The sequence below is a fragment of the Xiphophorus couchianus genome, chromosome 14, assembly GCF_001444195.1.
Source record: "Xiphophorus couchianus chromosome 14, X_couchianus-1.0, whole genome shotgun sequence".
NCBI lineage: Eukaryota > Metazoa > Chordata > Actinopteri > Cyprinodontiformes > Poeciliidae > Xiphophorus > Xiphophorus couchianus.
Window position 1 is genome coordinate 13,088,752 of NC_040241.1, and position 20,689 is coordinate 13,109,440.

General features: G+C 36.1%; 2 protein-coding genes across 4 annotated transcripts; one reads left to right on the forward strand and one right to left on the reverse strand.

Moving 5' to 3' along the window:
* Positions 1–3,879: 3,879 nt before the first annotated feature.
* Positions 3,880–10,289, reverse strand: LOC114157557 (butyrophilin subfamily 2 member A2-like). 2 transcript variants are annotated; one of them, XM_028038626.1, is made up of 11 exons: positions 10,015–10,289; positions 9,801–9,863; positions 8,220–8,591; positions 7,849–8,139; positions 7,454–7,552; positions 7,311–7,346; positions 6,660–6,686; positions 6,379–6,402; positions 6,227–6,271; positions 5,499–6,138; positions 3,880–5,461 (listed from the first exon to the last, which is right to left on the reverse strand). In XM_028038626.1, exons 1-10 carry the CDS (start codon positions 10,016–10,018, stop codon positions 5,510–5,512), a joined length of 1,590 nt encoding a protein of 529 aa, XP_027894427.1. In that variant the 5' UTR covers positions 10,019–10,289; the 3' UTR covers positions 3,880–5,461; positions 5,499–5,509. The 2 variants fall into 2 exon arrangements, with proteins under 2 accessions (XP_027894427.1, XP_027894428.1); XM_028038627.1 differs by having other exon boundaries at positions 7,454–7,546; positions 10,015–10,278.
* Positions 10,290–12,508: 2,219 nt separating this feature from the next.
* mfsd8 (major facilitator superfamily domain containing 8) lies at positions 12,509–19,552 on the forward strand. Of its 2 annotated transcripts, none has more exons than XM_028038630.1 (12): positions 12,509–12,898; positions 13,030–13,112; positions 15,812–15,855; positions 16,287–16,527; positions 16,645–16,758; positions 16,848–16,992; positions 17,397–17,455; positions 17,908–18,010; positions 18,125–18,259; positions 18,343–18,446; positions 18,533–18,747; positions 18,830–19,552. In XM_028038630.1, exons 1-12 carry the CDS (start codon positions 12,843–12,845, stop codon positions 19,034–19,036), a joined length of 1,506 nt encoding a protein of 501 aa, XP_027894431.1. In that variant the 5' UTR covers positions 12,509–12,842; the 3' UTR covers positions 19,037–19,552. The 2 variants fall into 2 exon arrangements, with proteins under 2 accessions (XP_027894431.1, XP_027894430.1); XM_028038629.1 differs by having other exon boundaries at positions 12,510–12,898; positions 17,902–18,010.
* The last annotated feature ends 1,137 nt before the right edge of the window (positions 19,553–20,689 follow it).

Sequence of the window (20,689 nt, forward strand, 5' to 3'; positions counted from 1 at the left end):
GACATGATGAGACCAGATTTACAGAATGAAATCTAGGTCATATTTACCTGCTAAAGCAGCGATTGTAACTCTCGGTTTACCCATTGGGTTCCAGTGAATCAAAAGTTGACTTAAATATAGCCACTAAAAAACGGTGATGATTCCTCCTGACGAGGCGAGTTTTAGACGTGATTCAAGTCCAGGAGGGACGATCTGATACCTGCTCGCTTCTGTGGCTTAGCTGTAATAAAACAAGACGTGAAACAGACGTAAAGAGAACGCTATGTCTACTTTCTATTTCCGTATGCAAATGTGGTGGGATGGTGTTCCACCCTCCCAACTATGTGCACCAGGTGTAGCAAGAAGCGCGCAGTTGATTGGTGGGCGGGGCAGATAGGTTTATAGCTGAGCAGGTGTGTGTGTCTTTGTTTCCCCTACTACATGTCGGCTGCCCAAGTGGCTGGTGTGCTTGATCCGCTCATCTGAATCATAAGTGCCATTTGTACCATCTGTAGTAGGCCTGAAGCCATGTTTTTAAAAGAGAAATGTTTTAATGAAATTGTTTAAATAAAATATTGTGGACTATTCTGTGTTCTGGTGCATCTTGTTTTAAAAAGATCTCCCCCTCCCCCCCTTCCTGGTCACACAAACATGTAACCAAACTTGTTAAGCCACTATTCATAAAAAAAATCCCTTAAAAAAGAAAATGATGCTTGGATGCCTATGACTGAAAAAACTTTCAATAAGGTTTACAGCTTCATTACAATTCCAGTAGCTTATTTAAAAGGTTACAAATGATAAATGTTATTTTTAAAAAAATAAGTAAGATATCGTCAGTTAATTGAATCATAAACAGAAGAAAAAAACTGAAGATTTCACAAAAATATTTTTCTTACACAGGTTTAACTGTGTAGTAGTTTATAAAAACGTTGCTCTATAGTCTATAGACAAGATGTCCCAGAAAAAAAACAAACGACACGCCTACTCAAAACAAATAGAAATCAACAACAAAAACAAACACAATGGATAAATAAAAGGGTCTTATGCAGAAATCTTTATTCAAGTAAGAACAGGACTACTTCAAAAATTATTTTAACTTAGAAGAAAAAAAAATCAGTAATCTAAAAAAATACTGGAGGAGGGAGACTTTACAACTGAGAACTAAAATTGGTACTTTAAAAGCTAAAGTAAAAAGTGAGTGAGAATAACTAAAAATATCACCACAAAATAATCTATGCAGGCAGAAGAAACTGCCTGAATCCATATTTCTTTTGAAACCAAGACTCACAGAAGTTAATGTGTACATAAAATACTGTGCAAACTACTGCCAGTGATAAGTGTTTTACAGCATATCCACTTGACCTCTAAATGGGTCAAAAGGCTCTGCAGACTGAGTAACATTATAAACAGGAAGCCTGTGTGCAAACCAGGAGTCTGACTTTACTGTAAGCAGCAGGTGTGTTTCTGTGTTTGATGCATTTTTAGTTAAACTATGTTTCTCCTTCATTCGTGAAGTTACTACAGGCAAGTAGAGTAGTTAGAAACTGTACTCAGACAAGAGCAGCTTTACTCCAAATTAAAATTTCTGAAGTAGAAAAAAAGTGTTGTAAAACTATTGAAGTGTCTCTTTATAATTCCTTTGTTCTAGAGAGTCTCTTGAAACCAATGCTATCGGCCGCAAATTTGGGGTTCCAGGGATGAGAAGGTTTTACAAACTTTCATTATGTTTTGTTTACTGGAGTGAACAAAACATAATGAAGAAACATGACATATTGTCAATTTAAAAATGCACATTTCACAAACCAAAGCCTCGGCAACCAAAAACAACCTGGAACCTCCTGCTGGTGACCAGTTTGGTCACACAATGCTGTCAAATGGCTCCCATTCTTAACATGCATGTAGATCTTCCTCATAAATGTGACACCATTTCACAGGAAAAAAAAAAGGTTTTCCAAGAGTATAATTTTTGTTGCCAACAAGCATTTTTACAACAAAGAAATAGACATTCTCATACAACATTTCTTTTCTCTTTGTGATGAATACTTAATTATTACTTTGCTCATAACGGGGAATCTTAAAGTTGTAGAACCCGACTACAAATATCAAGTCTATTGCAAAATGTGCTCCAGTCAACAGAGAGCAACGTTCCTCTGCAAAGACTCTTTATTGTAACTCACCATTACATATTTGGAGTTAATTTACAGGCTTAAACAAGAACAAAACATTTTTCATTTAAGAGCAGCATTTATTCTTGTTTTCCTTCATACATCTACACTCAGTAAAAATATCCTGCTTGTTTGTAAATATGCTCAACTTTGACACATTATTCTAAAACCTTTGACTGTCAGGAGCTGAAATTACTGACAGTGATCTGTCTGCTGTTCCTTGGTCCTCATGATGCTGTTTGTTCTCCAACAAAACTCTAAGACCTTGTTGGAAAAACTGCATTTAAAGTATATAGATTGTTTTATTCAACAGACTCATGGTCCACGTAGACATAAAAAAGAACAAAGACATGACACACGACAACACATAAAAAAGCAAAGATTAACCTTCTGCATGCTAACTTTTTAAAATGTGCACCACAAAGGGGCTGTGTACAGGGATGTACAATAAGCTTTGAACAGACTTATTTTTACCTCGTTGGTACACATATGAAATTTTCTCCCCGGAATTTGCATGAGCATACAATATCTGACACTGCTGATAAATGTCATCATCATTATCATCACAGAACCAGCCTGTGATGTAGTGACCCAGATATTTAGTTCCTGAACAAACATTTAACTTTCGTCCCAACAGAAAAAAAATCAGGAAAACAAAGTTTTTTGCCTGCCTTAGTCCTTCATAACAGTTTTCTTAGCATCAAACTGCACATCAAATCTTAACCCATAATCAGAGCAGATATTCAGTACCTGCTGAAAGTCAGCACCGTTGGTGAGAGAACAGCTGGTCATCAGCATACATAAAGTGATTGACCAGAGTATCACCGAGCAAACATCCAGTTTTACAGAGGTTTGTTTCTTTTGACACGTCATCAAGTTAAACAAGGAAAGTGAAAGAAGCCCATCCTGACTCACACCATTACTCTGCCAAAACAGGCAGAGATGTTATTGAACCATTTTACCTGCATTTTCTGGTTAGAATACCAGTAAACTAGAAATGCTATAATACTATCTGGAATCTCCAGTCTCTTGATGTTTACTGTATTGATTCATTGTTTTTGTCTTTAAAAAAAACAAACTTCATAGATTCATAAAATTCTGCATTGAAAAGAAATTTTGCCATCCACTTTTAAAAATGAGAGTCCAGCCACCATTTTAGCAAATAAATGTCTAGTTTGACCTTTTCTCCATGTAATAAATCATTTTCACCGTCAGCATTTGGAGTTAAAACCATATAAATTGATACCAATGATCAAATAATACAAATCAAATATTTTAACATTTTTTAAAGTATTAGTTTCTGTTTTTTGTGCTATTGGTCTTCTTAAACAGCTTATATTTTAACAATCTGATCAATCTTCTGGTCTCCAATATGTCTGTTCTTCCTCTCTTCAACTGAACTCTGAACAAGAATCCACAAATAAAATGATCAAAACTTAGTTTAATTAGTTATATTTTGTAATAAGTAGATTGCATCCTTAATAAAATATATTGTTGATTAGCCTTCAAGAATAATTTGAACACAGAAACCATGTCTGAAGGAAAATAGTGGTCTACATGTGGTCTATTTCAATCTATTCTAATTTTTATGTTATTCCAAATTTAATTGTGAATCATGTTGTGGAATCTAAATTACAATCTATTTTATCCACATTAAAAAAAGTAAGAAATGTTGATGATTTTTCTTGATTGTAAGGTAGAACTTATGTAAAACAAAAAAATGATGGTACACAGATTACGGTATTATATTTTTCTTTATTTTAAAAAAATTAAACCTGGTGAATATGTCTCATACAATGTTCTGAAATCTTCAGTTAGAAACACAACCCTAACCCTAACCCTAACAAGAAGTGGTAAAAAAGTGAAGCGACATTGAGTGCACACATATTTATCTTCTATTGTTCCTTCAAATTTGAATCTATTTATTATCTAAAATTAAAAATCAGCACAATCTGAGTACAGACTGACACAAAAAGCTTGCACAATATTCCACCACAGTATATTTTTAAATGTATTTTATGCTAATTAACAGTTTTCAAACATTTCATGCAAGTTTTATTGACTATAAAAAGTAAATTTTTCAACAAGCTGTAATTTTTTTTTTTTACATTTTGTGATGTATCATGGCCTGTAAATAGTTAAAGTTGAGACTCGAAGGAGCTTTTCATGATACTGAGCTGCCATAAAATAAATAATTCATGCTTTCCCATTCTTGTGGCTAAAATGTTTCAGGTATTAAAGTGTATACATGTTCTCCCAATGCTTTGAGGGCCCAACAGGCTCTAAAGCAGTGATCAGATCTACTAGACAGGCTTCTGAGTCGCCCCTGAAATATGTATCCATTAAACATCATATACTGATCTAAAAAACAAATTAGTTCAAGTTAAAATTAGCTTCCAAAACATCACTTTGACAGCTATTCCAAAGAACATTCATTTTATAGAAGGTAAAATGTGAGAATAGGCAGCTTTGTACAGCCTCAAAATATAATAACATAACAAAAATATTTATAACAACCCATATAAAAGGTTGAATTAGTAAATGTTGACAAAAGGAACATTTTACAATAGTCAGGTTTACAATAGGTATCAAAGTCAGTTCATATGAATTTAGAAAAATGACTTGTAACACATTAGAGGACCAGGTTAACAATGGGTAAATATTCACTGAGAGGTAACACACATTTAAAAATTAATTCTGAATCTACACATGTACCAAGAACAACACATAAATGTACATTTAATTTACTGATCCAGTAGAGTTAATATTCAGAGAAAGCAACATGTGACTAGTGATTAGTTCACTGATTGACTGTCTCAGTCATGAAACCAGGATTTAAAGAAATGCAAATTTAGGGTTAGACAGTTGGTGCTAATTGAGAATTCATGACTTATATTTGTAAAAACATCAAGGAAATAATAAAACTTTCTTTGGAGCTAGACGTTTTATTTTCTATTTTGGGTTTATCAGAGTTGCCTTTAACTGCAGACGCAACAGAAACTGTATGTGAAATGATGGAAGATATTTAATTAAACATTTTCTCGTTGTGTGAATCACTCACTGATGAAAACTCCAGCATCAGTGAGTTCAGACATAAACACAACTTGCATTTTGTGAAGACATTTAATGTTTCTCAAGAGAAACTGTTAACATTGATGTTGATCTTAAATTTCAGAAAATCTAAGTGTTCAGCTTATAATACTTTTTTGTACTTTCTTAAACTTTGAGTGCAACAAGTACATTTTAATCTAAATATCTTTTTTCCTGATTATTAACTTTTACTTTGGACTTTGCTGCATGCAGGACAACATTACACTGTGCGGCGTCCCCCCCCACCTGCTTCTTCTTCTTTATTTGTGCCACGTTTAACTTTCTGCCTTTGGATTCTCAGTCATATCTGATTGGTCCTTCTCTGCCTTTTGTAATTTCGCCACAGGTTCAGTGTTATTTGACTGATCCTGCGCAGGTCTAGGTAATATCTTCATAGTTCCTTGATCACCTTTTCCAGGGTTAAAAAGTGGGAACACTTCACCTGTGAATTTTGCTGCCAGAGATCCAATCAGACATTTTTCTTCCACATTATAGAAGGAGAGATCTCTGTTGTCAAAGTCCAAATACACACCGACTGTTTTTGGTTTTGACTGGACATGAATGAATGTCTCTGGTTCAGTGCTAAACTGAAGAGTTTTCCCGTGTTTGGGGCAAGAAGACAAGAACCAGAAACCATTTTTTGTGGTTGGAGGGAAACTTTCATCATGAGGGATTTCATGTTTATCTGTAACTCCGATCCACCAAGACGTCTTGAGGTCTATATTTGCATTTTGTAAGGAAACCTCCCAGTAGTGTCGTCCAGAAGAGAAGCCAGGTGATCCTCTGACTGCAGTGAAACAGGTGACTCTGTCTCCATCAGGAAACTTTGCATCAATATTATCTCTCAGTGTAGAATCCTTCATTTTTATTAGCAGATTGCCTGTGTCCACCAGTTGAACATTCTCTGTTAAATATTGAACATTTGATTATAATCAATATAATAATGAAGAAAAATGCTAAATAAGAATAATATTAAATAAATGTAAAATTACCATGATAGTTGGATGCTTCCAATAGAACTGCTGGCTGCCATGTTGCTGAACAGAAAAGCAAGAAAAGAAAATATCTTAGAAATATGATTTTGTATTATAAAGGTTTTGTTTTGATTATATTAATATGTGCAGCTTCAAATACTGTGTCCTACTTTTTGATAGAAGTGGTTCATTCTCTGAAAGAAAATACAAAAATACATAATATTATAGTTGTTTTATGCAGTGAATTCAACAAGAGCTTTAAAATTATCTCTATGAGACTGAGGTTCATCAAACATTCTGTTTTTTGACTGAAAATCTGAACACAACACTGTAAAGATATGTAATAAATTTATGTTTCCATTGCTCTCCTCTCATGTCTTCAAACATCTAGAGAAACCAAAAACAATAAGCGTTCTTAATAAGTAAATATGAATTAAACCTTCTGTTTTACCTTCAGGATTGCTTGTGATTTTGGCCCCTGGAAGATAAAAAATAAAACTTTAGGAAGTGATTCTGACCAGTCCTTTATTCTCATATCTTTTTTGTGTGTGATGACGCTACACAGTGACGTTTAGGGTGGACACTGAGGTCCAGTTTTGACAGCTATATGGACAATTTAGATTTTGATTTCATCGTATCAATTTAACATTTCTTATCTCTAGACATTAAAAATAATTTGATTATTGAAATACGAGTTTCAACATTATGTTATAAAAATCTTAGATGACTTCCAAATGTATTTGTACCATTTTTGGGGTAATAACAGCATAAACTTTACGCTATTATGCTGTAAAGGCAGCTCTGTAAGTTTTACAATTTTGTCAAATATTTGAAAACCATGTATTATTCTTCTTAATATTTCCAGTGATGGACTACATAACATTGCTTTATAATATCAAATCTTCTTCCATAACACACATTCAGTCATGTGATAAAATGTGAAAGAGGGATGCAAATAATTTTGCAAGGGGCTGTATGTGTCTCTATTGCCTTATATGTGGACATATTTCATGTTTTATAATATAAGGAAGGTGACATTGAGCAGAAAGTTTGTAAGACTGTTCTAAACAAATTTGTTTAAGGTGTCTGAAGTGTTTCTTACCATCAGTTGCATCATTTCCTGATTTTGATTTGTTGGCTGAAACGAAAACATATTACAAAGTATGAAATTAGTACTCATTAAAATCTCAGCATCTTTAAATGTTGTCATCAATGCATGCTCTCTGATATAAATCAAACATTTACCTTTCTTCCTGAAGTACATAAAGTACAAGGCTCCGAGTGCAGCTAAAACAGCTACCAGAAGTAACCCAAAGGCCACCCATCCAGCTGAGGATCCTGACTCTGAATAATATATAACAAACATGTTCTAGTAAATTTCTTCCTCATAGAAAACTAAAGAATACATGGTGATAGGGCTGAACAAGATCAGAAAGCCTTGCAGTGGCTATAATAATGGCAAATATTTTGATGACATATCAGGTTCTATATGTGCCTGTTTTTTCTTTTGACTCTTGTCTGTCCTTCTTACTCTGTGTGACCTTTAGCATTTTTGGCAAAGTCAAGTGTGTCAATATATTTGACACACATCACAATATATTTGTGATATATTGTGCAGCCCTAGAAGTGAAACCATGTACCTTCTTGTAATGGTGGAGAATTTTCCTGGCGCATTCTGGCCTCTTTTGGTGCTTCATTGAAGAGTCCAACAGAGCAGGAGACCTCAGAAGAACTGGAGACCAGAACCCAACTATGGACTGAATAAAAACCAGCAGAGTTTTTGCTAAACGACACATTAGCAGGTATGAGAGCTTTTTTGCTGTCTGACCAGCTCAGCTCAGGCTTTGGATGCCAGCCGTCAGATTGGCAGCTCATATTAACTTTGTTATCGTCTTTCATCACTGCGGACAGGAGAGGGGAGCGTCCAGTTTCTGGAAGAAGAAGAGGATGATCATTTGATGTAGACATCATTCTGTTTGGTTTTGTTCTTGTTCTGGTTCATGGTTCTCACCTGTCACACTCAGACTAATAGATGCACTGTCATAATCTTCAGAGCTGCTGACATAGCATAAATATTTTCCTACATCTTCAATTGTGACGTTTTCCAGCTTCAGGCTGACATCACCTGCCTTTAATCCACCTGATGTTTCTTCCTTTAAGCCGAATGAGACTCGGCCAACGTACGAAGCTTTCTGGGATGAACTGTCGAAAGCCTTTCCCTTATAAAGCAGGACAGGAGTGTCATACTCATCACTCCCTTGATACCAGCGTACCTCCATATCTTCTGCACTCTGAGAGGGGTTGAGCCAGCAGGGTAAGGTGGCTGTCTGGCCTCGCTGGACTGAGACAGGAGACTTTACTGAAACTGTGAAAGTCTCTGAAACTGAAAAGAAAATCTTGATCAGTCGTCTTTTATTTTGTAGCACAATTAAATTGAATACAAGAAGTGTTCAAAGTAAAAAGTTTTCTTGTGGTTATGTCTTAAGTTTTCTAAACCAAATGATTTATATTAAATTAAGTTCCAGATGATTATTAATGACAATTTGCAGCACCAGGTATTTATAAATGTATAAAAAGTCTCTTACAAACTTAGAAACCAGCATTAACATTTGCTATTTCAACATTTTCCTCCGCTGGTTCCAAAAGAGCTTTAATAAAAATCAGAATCAGTTTTATGGACTAACTTTGTGCACGTAAACAAAGATTTTACATTTCTTTCCATTTTACCTTCAGTGCACAAATTTGGTGGGGACTAAAACAGTGTTTTTCAAATAAGTATGCATACAGACATTATTTTTAAAACAGAACAAGTTGAATTAGTTCATGGTTTCATTCTGGGAAATCTGCCTGTTGAGTTCATCAAATAGTTTGGGGGAAGAAACTGTCTTTGTAGCGGCTGCTTTTTGTAAATACTGCTCTGTACCACCGACCTGAAGGTAATAGACTGGACAGTTTGTGTCCAGGATGTGTGGAGTCTGCAGAAATGTTAGCTGTCCTGCTTTATCTAGGACCGTACAAGTCCTGGATCAAGGGAAAGTTATGACTAAACTTTTAATTCAATCATTGTGTGCTGTTCAGAGATACTAAAAGAACTTGAAGTAAAAAATTATACATTTGGGTTTATAGAGTTATGGATCTTTGATGCTGCAGGTCTGGTGTTCTTTATTTTCTTAAGCCTTGAAGCCATTCAGTCCAGCCAAAGAGTTGTTAATATACAATTAATCAGGAAAGGAAAGGCACTCAAGATATTTTATCTAAAGATAGCACAAAGTGAATAAACAGTAAGTTTACCAATAATAATGTACAAAAAAATAACACCTTATTTTAATAATATCAAATAAACATACTTAAATTTAAGGTTTTTTTGCTTTTTCATTGTGAGTTCATGGTACTCCAATACTAGATTAATTAATTTATTTTTGTTAAGCTGGAGTCCAATAAATTTTGCAAACTGTATGAGTTTTAAGATTTGCTGAGCAAACCAAGAGTTAATGGGGGGAGCAAATCACATAAACAGATCAGTTAATGATTCTTTTTCGTAGTAATGACTCAGATAAGAGTGGGAGGAGGTTTATAGATGAAAGAAACTTACCGGGAGCAAGACAGCAAGGCGAGGAAAGAAGCGCCAGAAAATAAAAGTGAATCATCCGATTATCTGGGATGAGAAAAAAAAAAAACTAATAATAAATTACAGCAGCAATTATAAGAAGACAAACCAGATTTTTCCCCATAGCCTGGGGGTGAGAGCAGTTTTAAATCTAGGTCATATTTACGAACTAAAGCAGCACATGTGTAACTAGACCTACCCATTGTGTCTTTTTAGTGAATCCAAGGTGACGTAATAACCACACACACAAAAGCGGCGGTGGATTCTTTCTGACGAGGCTGGTTTTGGGCGTGATTCAAGTCGAGGAGGTCAGTCTGGCCTGAAATCCGTCTTCACAGTCTTTAGTGGCCGAAATACGTCGAAGATGTAAAATGGACGCCCAGAATGAGGTCTGTCTACTTTCACTTTCGACTCTGCAAAAAATGCCGCCCAATTTGGTTCGGCTGGGTGGAAACACAGTCGCTATTTATATGAAAACGTCTTAAAGGAAAAGAGTCTCTGATGCTTAACAACACAATTCGGTCGGAGTAGTTCTTATATCATGTATTCAAAACATTTAATTCATTTCGCAAATGTTATTGAAGGCGCTATTATACACTGTGATGTTCAGGGTCAGGTTTTAATGAGCTGAAAAATATAAATAGTGCAATATACCAGCAATATGTCTGTTTAGTCACTAATGTGCTGCAGAAAATTTATAATATTTTTGTGGTATAAAAACATATTAGAGCTGACTATTCACCCACTAGAACCACTTTTCATTATATTCCTTGAATAAATCATTGATGTATTTAGATTGTAGTAACAATCTCTAGATTGTTATTATTTTTATTATTACGATTTTTGTCTGAATGCATGTCAAAATATGTCTTATGTTTCGTAATTTAGGAATTCAAATAGCTTTTTCAAATGATTTAGGATTAAAAGACTTTAAATGGTGATTATTATGTTAAACTTGTGTATTTACTCAGTAGAATCATAATGTGTTGGAAAAGTTAAAGGATAAACAACTTCAGCCTGGAGATTGCATTTTATCTACAATTATACTGTTTACATTATTTTCTCCATCTTATCTCTAAAGAACATGACAGAAAATAAAATGAAAATAATTCACGTCACTTAGGATAAACACAAGATACACGTTTAGTCAAGTCTGCTTTTTATTGGCTGATCGAGGACTGGTGATGGCTCTTTATCCCTGACCCGTTAGAGTCAGAATTAATTTGACCAACACTGTATTCAATGAATGATTATCTTAACAGAAATTATTCTAATGTCAGCACAAATTTCCTAGAAAGTTTTATTTTGCTTTTCCTTTCTTATTTTTGGTGTTCTTAGAATCAGCTGTAACTTCGATCAAGATCAGGTTACTTGCTTTGTTTTTGTTTCTGGAGCGGTCCAAAGTAGGGAGAACATTTAAACATTCAACAAAACCACAGAATGGTTTGAATACCTGTTGTGACAAAGTTGATCCCTGCATCAGCCAAGCTTGAAAAAAGAACAGCTTCAGAGATCCAGTTCAGTTCATCAGGTGTTGGCACAACAAGATCCTGACCATCATAACATATTATTGTTCTTCAGTTTAAATGATTTTCTGCTGCTGAAGAAATTTATGTTTTAAATGTTTGGGCAATTTGAATTCTTCCGTCTCCCAAATTCTCCCCTTTACAATATTTCTAGGTCTCATAACTTGTGTTTCAATAAAAAGCCTTTCTTTAAACTCCTGAGAAAATGCTTAACTTCTGAGAAAATCTTGATATTTTATCAGTTTAGATAATATATTTTGAATGTTCATTCCTGTAAGCACATCATATAAATAGAATTAATCGTTTTTTAATCTTGTTTGTTGCTGTTTTTTACTCAATAAAATTGTTACTAAATTGACCTTAGAGTCACTAATAAGTATAAGCCATGATTTGTTTTAATAAATGATCGTTTGAAAACTGCAATTTGCTTTTAGGTTCATCTTATTTTTGTATGATATTAAAATTGATAATGATCCGAACCATCTAGGTGTGTGTAAGTGCGTGCATATGTGTGTGTGTGTTTTCACACTCTTAATAATTTACACGTTTCACATAGAGAACTTTTTTTTTCTACAATCAACATGTTTAGCACCAGTTTTCCTCCTGTTGATATAAAAATAAAGAGGAAAATTATGTATTTTAAGCCATCCTCAACCTAGGTATAATGTTATTAATGTTACGTAAGAGTTTATTGTCAGTGTACAAATCTCTCGGATTCTTAAACAATATTTTGAACAGCTGAAATCTAATTAAATGCACATATATTGAACTGCTGCACTGTTTTGTTCTTCACATTAGGCTTGGTAGTATAACCGCGGACTCCTTCGAGGTTTCAGCTGTGAAATCTGGTGCTTCACCTTTGAACTTGACACAAAACCGTCAGCTGGGACAGACCGCAAAGTTCGTGTTCGCGTCCTCACGTGAGCGAGCTGCGACAAGTTAAAAGTATTTCAGCGGAAATGACACAGGCGTAACGTAGTGTTGGTTTCAAAACAAAAGCAGAGACTTGTTAAAGACAAAGAAATTAAAATTCAAACATAAGCAGTTTATCCAGTATATTCATTTAAATGGATATTTAACTGTTTAAATAACTTATAAATGCTGCATTTAAAATAAAATTCAATAAAGTTTATATTTTGTGTCTTATTTTGTAGGATGTAACAGGATGTTATAGTTTGTTTACTGGACCTAAATGAAGTTGCGCTGCCATGGTATCATAGTCCAGTTCGGTCAGGTTTTGTGTTACGTGCTGCTTTTTATGGGCTTTAACACATGTTAGAAATGCCTCTTCTCAACAATATGTGACGTATTTGTTAAGCTTATTAATGTCTGCAGCTGACGTGTTATTTTGTGCGCCTGGGGTTACCTGCAAGTGTAGCTAGCTGCTAGAAGCTTTCCGGAAGAGCAGTCTACTGGGAGCCCCGGCTAGTTCACTGACCCTCGTCTACATGGCGACTTAGGACACCATCGGAACTTCCTCTAGATTACTTAATTAGTTAAAATGTCACATCTTGACCCAGACGACACCACTCCGTTGCTCCGGGACGATGCAAGCAGGTGAGTGCAGACTAGTTCACAGGGTGAATTTTTACCACCAAGAATGCGTGAAGCCAGATTTAAAATGTGTTTGTATCACAGCTGTATTAAATCATTTTAAACCACAAATCGTTGTTCCTGTCTGTATGCAGTGATGACTCCCAAGATGAGGACTACAGAGGCCGGTGGAGGTCCATCCGGGTCATGTACTTCACAATGTTTCTCAGCAGTGTAGGTGAGGAGGACTGCCATGACTTTTGTCCCCTTTTGTATGGACACACCTTGTCTGTCTAGTTCAACAAGACGACTGATCTGAAAACTGGTGACAAATGTGCTGGATAAAGTAAATACGAAGTCTCCCTGTTGAAAGAGGTTTGGTGATAAAGGGATGGAAAATTAACAAAAAGGAGCAAAACATTTTTACAGAACTATGCAAGTGGATCTCAATAAAAGAAGATAATCAAAAAGATAAGTTATTTCAGTAGTTCAGTTTAAAATCTAAAATTCCTGTTCTGGAAATAACCAGATTACTCTTTAAACCAGTGCAACAAAGGGCTTTTAACACATACATGTGAACTACTAAAAAGCTCTCATCATTCTCACAATACAGTCTCATCTCTGTCTTTGCAGTACTGTATGGAAATTCTGTGGGGTTTAGCTCTGGCCAATTTGCAGATGAAGCACAATGATACCATGGGTCTGAAAGCTGGTATCAGTAGTGTTGGCGCAGCATGAACTCAAGTTCAGAATTTACTTTCTTATGAAAAGAGAACTTTAGACCACTGAGCAACCATCCGGTCCCTGAAAGGAGTTCACTTCACAATCCTGCTAGGGGATTTTGATCACACTTTCTCTTCCACTAACTTTCATAATTTTGGATACAGGACTCTGAACAACCAGTTTCTTAACCTAACGCAGCTCACCGTATTTGTGGATGCTGTCCAGGTCTGATGGTTGTCATGTTAGCAGTCTTCCTCAAGATTGTGTATGCCGTAACGCCATTAATTCAGCTATTCATGTAGAAAGGTTCTCAATCTTTCTGAGTTCATAAACTTTCTTCACTGCAAAGACACAAAATATTATTTGCATGCAGAATTTGCATAGAATATCCTTCCAAATTGAATGTTAAAGCAATACAATATTCTAAACATTGACATTGAGGGGATGAATGCTATTTTACAGTCTCTGCAGCTTTGGTCCATGGAGATACATTTTATCAGACTGACTTTTATGTTTTATTGGTCTTGTGCAACATCCTACATTCCTGAAAAACTGAATATTGGATTTCCATTGGATTTAAATCATATTTATCAAAATTGCCAGAGATAAACACTTGAAATACATCGCTCTGCGTGTAATAAATCTGTATGGATTCACATTTTGAAAGAAATTCTAGGAACTTTTTAATGCCAGTTTTTTGAGATCCATGTAAAATAAAAGTTACATTTTAAACCACTATAAAGTGACAGAATATTAAATTTGCTTTAGGCATATTACTGTTAATCAGATAAATTACATTTACTATCCAAGTTGAATTGGTCAAAGTTCTTTATTTTCCACTAAAAGAGCTGAGATTGACCAAAAATACTTCACCTTCAAACCAAACTGGAAGATAACTAACTGTAATGTAAAATAATTAAATACAAATAAAGGAACACAAACAGTACCTAGATCTGGCTCTATAAATCAAAGGTGATCAGTTGCAACAGTGCCTCCAGTTAAAACCAGTTTAACCAGAAATACCAGAGCTCCAGAGCATCACATCCATCAGGCTGGACCAGTTGAAGAAAAAAATCTTTGTGAGCAACTAAATATCTGCCTGGGATGCCATTCAATCCATCTACCATTAAGTTATCAAATGTGTTATGCAGTGTTCTTTTAATCTATAACAAATCACTATATTTGACAATATTTAACAACTGCGGCAAGATAATTATAAACCATCCTTCAATTATTTTTTGGTACACCTACTAACTTTGTTTACAAGTTGTTTTAGTTCTAATCATTAACTGGACTGCAGGTGCTGTGCAGAAAAATGTGTTGGTATAAAGTTAAACTTTTTATAGCAACTTAAAATGCAACATTTGCCTGATAAGTAAACACAGGAGGAAATAACATTTGTTTTGCATTTCAACATGCATGAAGTTTCCCAGCCTCAGTGTTGTATATTTTATGATTTAACCCCCCCAGAAAATGTATGTGTTCAGTTTGATCTTCAGAGTTCCTGCAACGTCTTAAAAAGTCTCAAATCTGATTTTATGATTTTCTCAGTCTGAAAGTATGAGGAGAAAAACAGTTTGATTACGCTGACATATTTTCTGTCTGAAAACATAAAGGCTAAAAAACATTAGTTTGTCAAACGCCATCATCAACTATACATCAAATATACAGATGTTCCAGTTATTATTAATTAAAAGCAGCTCTAATCAGCTGTGCTACTAACTTTGATTTAAAGGAACTCTGTGTTTCAGCTGTTCTTTTGTTTTCTGGAAGTTTGTTCCAGATTTGTGGAGCGTAGAATCTGAATGCTGCCAGTATAAGGACTTTAGAACTATTAGCAGTGTTCTGAATCAGCTGCAGCTATCTGTGTGTTTTTTTTTAAGGCAGACTTGTAAAGACACTATTGCAGTAATCAATACCACTAAATATCAATGCATGGAAGAGTTTCGAAAGATCTTGTTGGGACATTAATTCTTTAAGCCTGGAAATGTTCTTCAGTTGATAGAAGGCCAACTTTGTAACTGTCTTTATGTATCTATGACGATTCATGTCTGAGTCCATCACTACATCCGACAGTGGGCCTGATCACTAGTTTCTCTCTCTAACAGCTGAGAGTTTTAACTTCTGTCTCCCTTCTTGTGGTTCTTTAAGACAAATCCATATTTAACCTCTTTGACAGCTTGTGGATCATTTCTGTTTCTTGTTTCTGCTCAGGTTTCACCATCGTCATCACATCACTATGGCCCTATTTGCAGAAGGTATGGCTTGCTTTCAATTTTTAGTTTGGTAGAAGTGTGTTTTTTTGGTAAGGTTGAGAGAAAGTGTTCGCTTTCTGCATAAAACCACAGTGACCACAAATAAATGAAAAAGGGGAAATGAAAGCAGTAGTAAAGAACATCTTGGAAAATCTGTTGTGACCAAAAATAGCATATTTTGTATTTGAATTCCCTTTTGAAGAATCATCGTTTAGATATGAGGCATCATTTACAACAAAGCAGGCAAAACAAAGATAGATCGCTTACTTTATGTCAAGAAACTAAATTTAAGTATAAATTGAAAGGTAAATTGTGGTTAGTTACTCTTTTTTTTAAACACATACTTTTGAAGTTACTTGCTTGACGTGGAGTCAGACTGTGTTGTGTTTTAGTAAATCGGTCTCATCCCTGGACCTGGTTGTCTCGTGTTGTAGATCGACGGCAGCGCAGATGCCAGCTTCCTGGGTTGGATGGTTGCAGCCTACAGTCTGGGTCAGATGGTGGCCTCACCGCTGTTTGGGCTGTGGTCTAATCACCGGCCGCGCAGGGAGCCGCTGGTGTGCTCCATCTTCATCAACTTGGCTGCCAATATCTACTATGCCTACGCGTGTCTGCCCAAAACTAATAACAAGTACCACATGCTCATGTCCAGAGCATTTGTTGGCTTCGGAGCAGGTGGGAATCCGTTCTTCTGGCTCATGTTTCCTACAACGCTGAAAATCTGACCTGGTGTTAAATAGAGATGTCTCTGCCCCATTTCATACACAGTAATATTCGATTTGTTGCCTTCAGGTAATGTTGCTGTTGTGAGGTCATATGTCGCTGGGGCTACGTCTCTGAACGAAAGGACTGGAGCCATGGCAAACATGAGCGCCTGTCAGGCTCTGGGCTTCATCCTTGGACCAGGTGCTTCATGTGGAGCTGCTCTGGGTGTGGAGAATAACTCTGAAGAAGAAAGACGTGTTCATGTTTGTCTCTGTGTTTGTGGGCTTCAGCTTTGCAGGCATGCCTGTCTTTCATCGGAGAAAACGGCGTCACGGTGAAGTTCCTAGACCTACAGCTCAACATGTACACCACGCCGGCTTTACTGGCTGCGGTTTTCGGACTCATCAACATCCTGCTGGTTCTGCTGGTGCTCAAGTCAGTTTATTAATACACAGCGTGCCTGTTTATTTCATGTGTGTGTTGCTATTTCAAAATGTGAGAACAACAAATTCAGAACACATCACACATCCAGTGAACCGTTTAAAAATTGATAGACTTTGCTCCACTCATGTCAGCTCATGCAGAGTGTCTTATTATTTTGATCTGCTCTTTTTTTAAATTGACTCATTTCCTGATCTATAAGCATAGTCCATAACACACGCTCAATATATTTTAGCTCAGGATTTTCCAAAAGCTTAATGTTAGACTACATCATCTATTCTATAACCAGCTTTGTTATGGGTTGGGATCATTATCTTTCTTGAACAACCAGTTCAGTCCAAGTTTCAACCTTGTTATTCATCTATAAGCTCTTATATTCTTATGCTTTTTGCCATCAGAGAGCACCGTGTAAATGAAGATGGAAAGCACATCAGATCTATCAACTACATCTCAGAAGGTATTAGTTGTCAGAGGTCTTTGTTGCTTATTTTGTTGTTTTATTTAAGATTTGAACAAAAAAATGTGCATGGGATTTGATACAACGAGATCTGAATAATTGAATCTTCTGGAATGAGATTGTTGCCTTCAGCTAAAAAACAGTAAGAACTGGTTAGTTTTTTTTGCAACATCCTGCAACTTTTCTAAAGTTGCTTTTAAATACTGATAGCTGAGATTACCAGTAATAAGGGTTCCAACTCTGTCTCTAAATGTATGGAAACAGCCATTACATGTAAGATTTTAAATGCATCATAATTCCATTAAAACCTGCAGCTTAACTTAGATTGGTACACAAGGTAATAGAGTTAAGGAAACAATCCAGATAAGTTTAAAAAGTGTCTGTTACAGGATGGTAGCCTTCTGTTTTTATTTTTAATTATTTAAGTGTTCTTCTTCTTTGTTCAGATACAGTCGATATCCTGGATGAATCTGTGGAAGCCATCGACCAGGTGGCTGTTGTGACCTCCAACGTTTTGTTCTTCATCGTCATGTTCATCTTCGCTGTGTTTGAAACGTAAGTATTGGACTGAAATACTGAAATGTTTACCTGAAATACTTGCGCAGGTAAACACACAGCACACACCTGCTGGGTTGGAGGAAAGTCCTAATTGTTGTTATTTTTCTCCAGAATTGCCACTCCTCTGTCCATGGACATGTTCGCCTGGACGAGGAAAGAAGCCGTTCTGTACAACGGTATTATTATGGTCGGCATCGGATTTCAATCAATCCTGGTGTTTCTTTTGGTAAAAGCAGCCGCTACAAGGTAAATGCTGCATGTCTAAAAAGAAGATATATTTTAGTTTGACTGAATTTGGGTCATGAAGAAATTACTTTCTATTCTTTCAGGTTTGGGGATCGCCCCGTGTTGCTTGCAGGTTTTGGTATCATATTCTGTGGCTTCATTATTCTGCTTCCCTGGGGAAATCATTTCCCTAAAATCCAGTGGGCAGGTAATCTGTGGGAAAACATTAGGTGAAATGTTGAGTAAGAAATCTGGATTTGAACTTGAGTTTTTCTTCCTTTCACCAAAATACAGACCTGAAAAACAACTCTTTGGTCAGTCAAATGTCTGAGGGCAACGGCACCGTGGAGCCCACAGGCTGCCCTTACGAGCAGACCTGGTGTCAGACCACCCCGGCTATTTACCTCGCTCAGTACATCTCATCAGACTTCCTCATTGGGGTGGGCTACCCGGCCTGCAACGTGATGTCCTACACGCTTTATTCCAAAATCCTCGGACCAAAACCTCAGGTGAAAAGTTTAGGCGTGTTTTCAATAAGTTGAAGTAGTAATGATGCGTTCAGTGAGGCTCAGTGTGTCTTCATGTCTCCAGGGTGTGTACATGGGCTGGCTGACCGCTTCTGGGAGCGGGGCGCGAACACTCGGCCCCGTCTTCGTCTCCCACGTCTACACCCTCCTGGGACCTCGCTGGGCCTTCGGCCTCATCTGCGGTATGGTGGTGTTGGGCGTCATCCTCCTCCTCTCAGCCTACCACAGACTCATCGCCTTTTCTGTTCGCCACGGAAGGATCGTGGAGTAACAGATTCTCACCACGGAAACTAGCAGAAGTACATGGCTACTAATGGTACATTTGTCCAGACTTTCTGCTGTGACAGAATCATTTTGCTGCTTCTTATTTTAAATGTAGGGACTGATCAATTACTAGTTTTTAACTCAGGGTTTTAGTCCTAAACCTTAATGGCAAAGAGATTTTGATTGATTATTTTGCTGGAACTGCAACTGACTTTTCACTCATTTTAAAGGACTGCGAGAGAAGTTAACAAACAACATAATAATGTCTTGCTGTTTCAGGATTGCAAGAAATTGGTTACATAGTTTATATTAAGAATTACCAGTGAAACACTTTAAAATTAATGCACTGTAAGAAAAATACTGATGTTATTTTCCCTAATTATCTGAATAGCTTTACCCGTAGTTGTTTGAAACTATGGGAGTTTTCTCATTCCTAAATTATTCAGAAAGTGATTTCTGTGTGTGTGTGTGTGTACAGAGATAATGAAGTGAATGAAACATAAAGTTTTTATTCTGAAATTAACTTTCTCTGCTTTACTACATTATAATGCCATGGTCACCTGTTTTACATTTTATTCAAAGATTATTAGTATTTGGAAACTGCTTAAGGGCATCAAACACAAAGTTTGGTTAGTAGTAGAACAGTTAAATATTCCAACTTCTCATAGAATAATGTGGAGAATAACCTTTTTTAGAAGGTTAAACTTAATATCATGCACCAAACCAAGGCTGGATTACTGTCACAGAAGAACAATCAAGAAATCACTTAAGTAGAACCTGATAGCATGAAGTAGTCTAAAGGTTCTAAGAAAAGAAAAAAATAAAACTTGATGCTCCAGTTTAAAGATAATCAAGTACACATGAGAAGCTGACTTCTTTCTGTCTGGAAAGGATTTGATTCATCTGTAAAATTGTGAGAATTCACCAAATGATAGAGCCATTATCCACAAAGAAGAAAAACATGCAACATGGATGAACCAGTATAGCCTACCAAAATTAACCCAAAAGAAGTTTCAGGAGATCAAAATAGTAATAAAAAAATAACACTTTTTAAATCTCCACAGGCTTCACTAATGAGTTTTCATAAATCAACAATAACAAACAGCCTCCATAACAGAATGATGTACTTTATCGTGTGACATTTGTGAAGTAACTAGTGAGGTGTTGGAAAAAAGTTAAATAAGCAATAAACTTCGCTCATTACTTGTTTTGCTTTTAGTTTTCTTTTTGTAAGACTTAATGTTTTTTTTCGTGATCAATACTGAAATAGATTCTACTGCTACTTGTCCGGTTTTGCCTACAATACTGAAGTTTAGAGTAAAGCGGAAAATAAAGGGGTAAACACAGGTGGTAATTATTCAAATAACCAAAAGGGGGCGGAATGATAAGTTTCGTCTGTAAACAATGCCTTAAATGATGGGTCGGTGGTGACGGAGTCAATTTAATCTGCCGTTTCGTTTTGGAAAGGAACAGACCTCTGACTCAAACCTACTTGTTTGGATTTTAAAGCAACGAAAAACAGGCAGACACTTACCGGTAATTTTTAAGTGTGCTTTAACATTTGTAATACATATAATAATACAAACTTGTGTTATGCTTACTAAACGTGAAGTTGTAGTGGTTACTTACAAAACCGAATCGGGTCTCTGTGTATCCAGTC

Coding starts and splice junctions, on each gene's coding strand:
- LOC114157557 (XM_028038626.1), bottom strand. Junction 8,140..8,219: donor TATTAGTCTGAGTGTGACAG/GTGAGAACCATG, acceptor TTCTTCTTCCAG/AAACTGGACGCTCCCCTCTC. Junction 6,403..6,659: donor AATCACAAGCAATCCTGAAG/GTAAAACAGAAG, acceptor ATTTTCTTTCAG/AGAATGAACCACTTCTATCA.
- mfsd8 (XM_028038629.1), top strand. CDS start 12,843: ATGTCACATCTTGACCCAGACGACACCACTCCGTTGCTCCGGGACGAT. Junction 12,899..13,029: donor CTCCGGGACGATGCAAGCAG/GTGAGTGCAGAC, acceptor GTCTGTATGCAG/TGATGACTCCCAAGATGAGG. Junction 17,456..17,901: donor TATCAACTACATCTCAGAAG/GTATTAGTTGTC, acceptor TTCTTTGTTCAG/ATACAGTCGATATCCTGGAT.